The sequence below is a fragment of the Dipodomys merriami genome, unplaced genomic scaffold, assembly GCF_024711535.1.
Source record: "Dipodomys merriami isolate MVZ:Mamm:240054 unplaced genomic scaffold, mDipMer1.0.p SCAF_8, whole genome shotgun sequence".
Taxonomy (NCBI): domain Eukaryota; kingdom Metazoa; phylum Chordata; class Mammalia; order Rodentia; family Heteromyidae; genus Dipodomys; species Dipodomys merriami.
The window spans coordinates 56,896,497-56,904,351 of record NW_027206401.1 but is presented as its reverse complement, the minus strand read 5'-3'; the positions used below and the strand labels follow the sequence as shown (position 1 = coordinate 56,904,351).

General features: G+C 55.7%; 2 protein-coding genes across 2 annotated transcripts in view; one reads left to right on the top strand and one right to left on the bottom strand.

Annotated features, from left to right (window-relative positions):
- Positions 1 to 7: 7 nt before the first annotated feature.
- Positions 8 to 3,484, top strand: Rwdd2a (RWD domain containing 2A). Its single transcript, XM_070010949.1, has 3 exons — positions 8 to 92; positions 1,448 to 1,653; positions 2,529 to 3,484. The coding sequence occupies exons 2-3, from the start codon at positions 1,453 to 1,455 to the stop codon at positions 3,204 to 3,206; spliced, it is 879 nt and encodes a 292-aa protein (XP_069867050.1). The 5' UTR covers positions 8 to 92; positions 1,448 to 1,452; the 3' UTR covers positions 3,207 to 3,484.
- A 1,848-nt stretch (positions 3,485 to 5,332) lies between these two features.
- Positions 5,333 to 7,855, bottom strand: part of Me1 (malic enzyme 1) — a 106,781-nt gene continuing 104,258 nt past the window's right edge. The window contains exon 14 of the mRNA XM_070011038.1: positions 5,333 to 6,160. Within this exon, the coding sequence (XP_069867139.1) occupies positions 5,990 to 6,160 (171 nt within the window). The 3' untranslated portion in view covers positions 5,333 to 5,989. The remainder of the gene's footprint in view (positions 6,161 to 7,855) is intronic.

The window sequence follows — 7,855 nt, the reverse complement described above, 5'->3', positions numbered from 1 at the left end:
CCTTGGCCCCGGGCTCGCGCAGCGCGCGCCCTCTAAGTTGCGGCTGCGGTTCGGCCCCGCGGCCCGGCTCCCTGGACCGGACGACTAGAAGGGTGAGGCCCTCGGTGGCCGGGTGTCGAGCCGGGGGTGGCCGGGGCCGGGCAGCCCAGCCCGTGGACTTGGGAAGCCTGGCCTCGCTTCTCCGAGAGCCCGGGGGCAGGGCAGGGTGCTGGGAACCTCAGGGCCGGGGCCCGGTGCAGCGAACCCGCAAGCTCCCGCCCGGCCGCCGCCTCCCCGATTTGCGGGGTCTCGGCCCGGGCCTCCCGCATTTCATTCCGCTGGGCCCCGCGTCTACCGGGCTTTTATTCCGCTAGACATCGCGCCTCCCCGGGTCTCATCACTGTCCCGTACCTCCCGGGGTCCGGTTTCCGGGCCCCGCACCTCCCAGGGTCTCATTGCTGGGCCCCGCAATCTCCTCCCCCTGCCCAACACCAGGTCTCGTCGCTGGGCCCCGCACCTTCTGGGATCTCATTGCTGGGCCCCGCGCCTGGCCTCGTCCCCACTCCCCCATCTTGTCGCTGGGCCCCACACCTCCTTGGATTTCGTCTCTGGGTCGCTGGGTCCCGCACCCCCGCAACGCCTCCCCCCACCCTCCACCCCTGTCTCGTCGCTGGGACGCGCACCTCGCTGGATTTCATCGCTGGGTGGCTGGGCCCCGCGCCTCCCCTGCCGCCCTGAGGCGGCGACTCCTGGTGGTCGGCCCGGTGCTGCCCGGGGCAGGCAAAGAGGTGGAGGCCTTGCTTGCGGGAGCTGGGGGCGCAGAGCCCGCACCTCCGCGATGGTGCTGCACCATCGGGGCCCATCGGGGTGGCCTGGGGGTCCGGAGTGGGGTTGGGAGTCTGGGGTGGGTTTGGGGGGCCCAGTTGGGGCTGGGGTGACCGGGGTGGGGTTGGGGTCTGGGGTGGGGCTGGGAGGCCCGGGTGGGGCTGAGGGGCCAGCGTGGGGTTGGGGTTCGGAGTGGGGCTGAGGGTCCGGGATGGGGTTGGGGGGACCGGTGATGAGCACGGCCCCCAAAGTCCGGAGCCGCTCACTGCAGGCTGGCTTGCATCCACCTGCTGCAGGGGTGAGGCCCACAGGTGGGAGCGGGGCCGGCGGTGTAGGGGGGGTGTAGCGTCCTGTACGCGGGGTGGGGGTGGGGTGGTCGGGTGTGCGGAGGGGGGTATTGTGTGTATGGCAAGGGGGGTGTCGTGTCCTGTGCGCAGCAGGGGGGGTCGTGTGCGAGGCAGGGGTGTCGTGTGCGCGCAGCCCGGGGGTGTCTTGTGTGCGCGCATGGGGGGGGTGTCTTGTCGTGTGCGCGCATCGGGGGGGGGTATCGTGTCGTGTGCGCGGGGGGGGGGTTGTGTGCGCGGAAGAGGGGTGGGGGGGGTTCGGACGCTGACTTCCCGCTGTGCCCCGGCCCCGCCTCCAGGCGCCATGGAGTCCTCGGTGCGGGACAGCCTGCAGCTGCAGCTGGTGGAGATGGAGATGCTGCTGTCCATGTTCCCGGGCCCGGGCGAGGTGCGGCTGGAGGACGTGAACGCGCTGACAGCCGTGAGGAGGTTCCTGGGCGGCGCCCGGGAGGCGCTGCCGCCGCGCATTGAGTTTGAGATCACGCTCCAGATGGAGGAACCCAAGGTGGGTGCCCGGGCCGGGGGCGGTGGGGAAACGCGTGCGGCCCCAGCACGGGGGGAGCAGACCCGAGGCGCGGGGCCTCCGTCAGTAGCGGCATTTCCCGTGAACGTGGCGCCAGTCAGCCACGGCCCTGCGCTGCCACGGCCCCGTGCATCTCGCAGCCGGGCTGCTGCACCTGCGCTGCCTCCAGCCTCCTTCCCGCCCCGCCCTGCGCTAGGCGCGGGGACCAAGGCGCTGTCCAAGCAGAGGCCTGGGGACACTTGGCGCGCATCCTATGCATCCTATTTACATCCTAAATGTAAATGAATGTGCCTCTGGGTCTGCTTTCCCCGGGCATCAGCACGTGGACAGGCCGCATAAGAGCTGCCCTAGCACCGGGCGCGGGTGCTCACGCCTGTCATACCAGCTGCTCAGGAGGCTGAAATCTGAGGATCGCGGTTCAAAGCCAGCCGGGGCAGGAAAGGCTGTGAGACTCTTACCTCCAAAAAACCACTAGAAAACCGGAAGTGGCGCTGTGGCTCAAGTGGTAGAGCGCTCGCCTTGAGCTGAAGAGCTGAGGGACAGCGCCCAGGCCCTGAGTTCAAGTCCCAGAACTAACCAACCAGAAGACGTGCTCTAGGAGTCCACTTTGCCCTTTAGCTGTCACCCCTCGGAGCCTGGGCTGCCCTGGGAATGCCCAGTGGCTGCTGATTTCGTGTGCATGTCCTCCCCCACGGCCCCCCCCCACCGTGTGGCGGGCCAGGGGGTGGCGTTGGCCCTCGCTCCTTCCTGCCAGCGCACGCATGCGTGGAAGGGACGGCGCGGGGAGCCCTCCACGAGTCCCGCGGCCGCCGTGGGAGGACTTGTGGGGACTAAATCCACCTGCTCTTGCTTTCAAGGTGACAATTGACCTGCAGGTGGCCATGCCGCACCTCTACCCGTTCGCAGCGCTGCAGCTGTTCGTCCGGTCCCCGCAGCTGGACCGCGCGCAGCAGCTGCTCCTCAACGACGACCTCACCTCCTACCTGGGTGCCTTCGACCCGGGGGAGCTGTGCGTGTGCGCCGCCGTGCAGTGGCTGCGGGACCACGGCGCGGCCTACTTCCTCCGCCCCAAGCCCGAGAGCGCGCCGTCGCCGCGCGCCAAGCCCGTCAAGAACACCTTCCTGCGCATGTGGATCTACAGCCACCACATCTACCAGCAGGACCTGCGCAAGAAGATCCTGGAAGCGGGGAAGCGGCTGGACGTGACGGGCTTCTGCATGACGGGCAAGCCGGGCATCATCTGCGTGGAGGGCTTCAAGGAGGGCTGCGAGGAGTTCTGGCGCACCATCCGCTACCCCAGCTGGAGGCACATCTCATGCAAGCACGCCGAGAGCGTGGAGACCGAGGGCGACGGCCAGGACCTGCGCCTCTTCCACTCCTTCGGGGAGCTGCTGCTGGAGGCGCACGGCGACTACGGGCTCCGGAAGGACTACCACATGGACCTGGGCCGCTTCCTGGAGTTCCTCAAGAAGCACAAAAGCGAGCACATCTTCCAGATATTGTTTGGCATTGAGAGCAAAAGTTCGGACGCCTAGGGACGCAGGGGCAGAGGCCGGGCTGGTCCCCCCCACCCCCGGCCAGCCCGTCCGCCAACCACACCCACGACGAAAGGCCATCTGGACCCCAGAGACAGAAACCTGCCCAGCCCCAGACTTCTCCACTGCTTGTGGAACAAACAGGCCTTTTCCCCCTTGCTGTCAGCGCCATTGTGATGTCCCTCCGCTTCCCGTGTTGTCATTCAAATACTATTTCCTTGTAAATTAATAAAAACAATTTAGCCACAGAAGCTGATCTGATTGAGGAGCAGGACAAAGCCTGGCTGTCGGTGCAGTTAGGAATGCATCCACCGCAATCGAATCCCTTTCATGATAAAGACACATAGGTGACACACCTCTTTCTTTCATCTCTTTCTAAACCAAGGATAAAATACGAGCACTTGTTTCCTCCTTTCTTACTGAAGTTGAACCCCTTATTTCAAGCTTTTTCTTTGTAGAAAAACGAGATACATTTATGGCTGAGAAATCATAGCAGTGAGTCCTCAGAAATAGTAAAACAGGGAAGTGGTGGTGCTGCGACTCAAGTGGTAGAGCGCCAGCCTTGAGCTGAAGAGCCCAGGGACAATGTCCAGGCCCAGAGTTCAAGCCCCAGGTGGCTAAGCACTGGTGGTTCACACCTGCCATCCTAACTACTCTGGAGGCTGAGATGTGAGGATCACAATTTGAAGCCAGTCCAAGCTAAAAAGCCAGAAAGTGGAGGTATGGTTCAAGTGACAGCATTAGCACAAATGAAATGAGAGAGCATGAGGCCCCGAGTCAAAGCTCCAAATTCACATTCTCATACACACACACACACACGTAACAGAGGTACCACAACATCCTGTCAGTGCTTCCTTTGGCTGTTCTGTTGGCTAAAGGTACTTGTAATTATGAGACCACTTTTCTGAGTTCTGCTTTTAAGGTTCTTACTAACAGCAGTGGCAATGTCCCACCCTTTACCCCTGTGCTAGTGTGCCTTCCTTCTGCACCAAGAGGAGGACATGTGACTTCAGTGGAGGGCTGAGCCATCTTGGTGTGTGGGGGCGGGGAGTGAGAGAGGTCACACTGTATTTTGGCTATAAGTCACTACTATCTCCTAAAAATCCCAAGTCTAGCCAGGTGCCAGTGGCTCACACCTGTCATCCTAGCTACTCAGGAGACTGAATGGCATAAAATAAGATAAAGGAGGTAAAACCCTCAACACCAAGAAGCAACCATCATTTCTCCCTGAGACTATCAAAGCATACCACGCATCAGTGTTACCATAACGAAATCTACGCTGGAGGAAGCAGAGATTAGAATGTTTTTGAGTGAGAATATTACAATTGTACAGTAGCATATTATTTCAGAATACCTTGTTACATGCCCCCCAAGACCCATTACCATTTGAAGTGTAATAATTCTTTTAAATAAGTTATTTTACCATTAATTTTTTTCTAAGCTTTAATAGACCTTTGCATAGGCAAATACATTTAGTAAGAGCAATCTGACAACATAGAAACAGACGAGAAATAGGCATTGTGTGTCTTTTCTAAACCACTCTATAGAAGAAAGCTTTAAGCGAAGGTTACCTTTCACACTTGAAACAATCTGTGTAACTTCCACCTTGTGATAAAATCATTTCATAGTACAGTTGACTTATCATGAGCATCTTGTCCTTAAAACATGACTTCAGATCCAGGAGATTCTCCAGCACATTTTACCATACACATCGAGTGTTCGCCTGCACCTGAGCTTCAGAGTTTGAAACTGCTTCCACAAGTTCCATGATTGGCTTCTCAAGTCACCGCATACACACTGGGAATGTGGCCATTCTTCCTCACAGAAAGTTCTTGGTAATCAAAGCACGTGACTATCTGATCCGGGATGGAGTCACAATGGCTCTATCAGAGGAATGAGAGAGAGCCTAGGGAACCGGGTGAGCACACTGGGGGAGAGCACTCTGGTGGACCAGGAGCTCATCCGGGAACTGCCCTGAGGCCTGGCGCAGAGGCTCACCTCTCCTTCCCAACCTTGCAGCTCAGGCTGTGCTGAACTGCCGGGCAAGGCAGGCAGGGGGCACTGCAGAGCAGGGCAGAGGCTGGTGAGTGTGGTCGGGCGAAAACGAGGTTAGCAAGGCTTTGGAGTGAGGATCCAGTGTGAGAGCTTTATTCTATGAGGTGTCACAATGACCGAAGAACATGAAAATCCAACTGCGCAAGGTGTTGTAAACAGCAGTGATCTTTCTCCTCTGAGAAACAGTAGATTCCGTGAGAGAGAAAAGGAGCAAATATAATCTAATAGGGGACTGGAATAAAAATACCTGAAAAGCTGCTTCTTTTCTCTAGGCAATAGAGTCATGTTGTTTCTGTTTAGCAAAAGTGTATTCCTAAATTCATCTGCCTTTTATTTGTTTTTAGAAAGTGGATTTTTAGCAAAATGGTCAACGAAGGAATTGTAGGGTTTAATGTTGATCATATCTATTTCTAATTTTGGTCTTCCCATTAAGTTTTCTATACAAAAAAAGATGAGTTTCTCAGTAGTAAGAGCAATCGCTTTTTAAAGAGAATTGGGATAAAATAATTAAGATAGAAACCATAAATTACCAAAAGGTAAATCAAGTGAAATCATCCAGTGTGAAGTTTGTCTTCATTTATATTAATGATCTTCCAGGAAAATTTCAATTTTTAAAGTAAAATTACCCTATTCTAAGCATATCATCGTAAAAGATTCCAACCTTCAGAAACTAGGAAGGGCTGTTTCCAGCTCTCTGAGCTGCCGTGGAGAGCACGGGCTGTGCGTGGCTAGAGGTCGGCTTTGGTCTGCGTTTTCCGGGCATCGGCAGGCCAGGGGTAGCATTCGGGGAGCAGCTGGTCGTACTCGGGAGAGAACATGTGCGCACGAACAAACGCTTCTTTGTTCTGCGGCTCCGGATAAACCGTGGCCGTCTCTTCTTGGTATGCATCTTTCACAATCTAGAAGGGAGAAGAGAATATTAATTATTGGAATAAATAGAGGGCTGTGGTGAGCACACATCCATTCCAAGAATGAATTCATTCAAGTAAACTGTTCACAGAAACGCACAGTCAAACGAAGACACAGCCCTCAAAGGCTCATGACAAGTCCTATTAGCAGGGGTAGAAATGACCTCAGCAGCTGTGAAGCATGCAGGGCCGAGGGTAATGCGATGTTTGGGAATGCCATGTGTGCAGAGAGGCCATCATGTGACCCCAATGCTAATTAGCCTGGACAGACCGCCTCCACTGCCCTGCTCAGTGTGCAGTTGCAGCTGAGCGCAGAATCCCACACAGCCCCCAGGCTGACGCCACACACACCTAATGCAGCAGCCTGTGGTCCAGCTCCCCACGCATCCCAACCCCAGGGTCGGGTCAGTGCTCCTGGCTGCTGTCACCAAAAGCACTTGCACCTGTGGCTCACAGGGCCGTTCCACAGCCCGGCGCCCCCCCCCTCCTCCAAGGAGCCTCAAGGCTGTTCTTGTCCTGAGACTGATGGCCAGACAATGGTGCGTGGACTTCCTGTGGTGCCTTCTGTCTCCGCTCCGTGCTCAGGTGTGGGTGCTTGTACTGTGTGTGCCCACACGTGTGTGTGTGTGTGTGTGTGTGTATGTATGACTGTACTAGGACTCAAACTCAGGGCCTCATGCTGTTGACTTTCTCAAGGCTGGTGTGTTCCTAGACACGAGCCACACCCCCATGCTCCACCGCCAGCTTTTTTGCTGATTAGTTGGAGATGAGAGTCTCACGGGCTTTTTGGCCTGGGCTGGCTCTGAACCACAATCCTGAGGTCTCAGCCTCCTCGGTAGCTAGGATGACAGGTGCGAGGCACCCCCATCTGGCTTGCACGTTACACTTTCATCCTTTTTCAAATCCAACCGCCTCACAGTCCTCAGAAGGCAATTCCAAGCCCTGCCCACATCCACGCCTTCTCTGCCTCTGACCACTCAGAGGACACAAGCTCAGCCCCTCCCAGCCCCACGCCGCCATCTCCACCTGCACTCTCTCCTCCACCTTTCTTGAAGAAAAAAAAAATGGGTTTTCTTTCTCTTCAAATTCATTCTCAGGAGTTCTAAGTAGACCACAGAGGCACGATCAATACACTAGACTTGCTTGGGTACATTGGACTTAGACGATTGGAGTAAATAAGTATCCCTGCTCAACGTAAAATTCCTCATGATGAAAAATTACGAACAAATATCTAAGATAAAAGGAACCACCTGGACAGTTTTGTATCCCTCTGGTGTTCTTTGCTCTCTTACTTTCTCCTCCAATCACTTGCTAACTCCTTCTCATCTATTTTGTCAAGATAAACTTACAAGGATGATATGCTATTAGTAATTAATAATTCAACCAGTAGGCAACATTGGTATGACATGAGTCTAATCTGTCATAAATAGATCACTTTGCAGATGAAAGAATCTGCTTCATAACAAGACATAATGATACATGCATAGTAGGCCTTGTTTTCTGCTTAACCTGAAAGCGTTATTTTCCAACTGGTAGCAGTATGAGCAGGCCTCAGGAGACACTTGCAATATTTCGGTCACAAATCTAGAGGAGGCTGCCATCTAGTGGGCAGTGATTATAAATGTTGCTAAAGGCCCTTTCTGCCCAGGATCCACTAAATGCCCAAGGGACCATGTAGAAACCCCC

Excerpts from the sequence above, each read along its gene's own strand:
- Rwdd2a (XM_070010949.1), top strand. The coding sequence starts at position 1,453 with ATGGAGTCCTCGGTGCGGGACAGCCTGCAGCTGCAGCTGGTGGAGATG. Across the intron at positions 1,654-2,528 it reads TCCAGATGGAGGAACCCAAG|GTGACAATTGACCTGCAGGT; the intron begins GTGGGTGCCCGG and ends CTTGCTTTCAAG.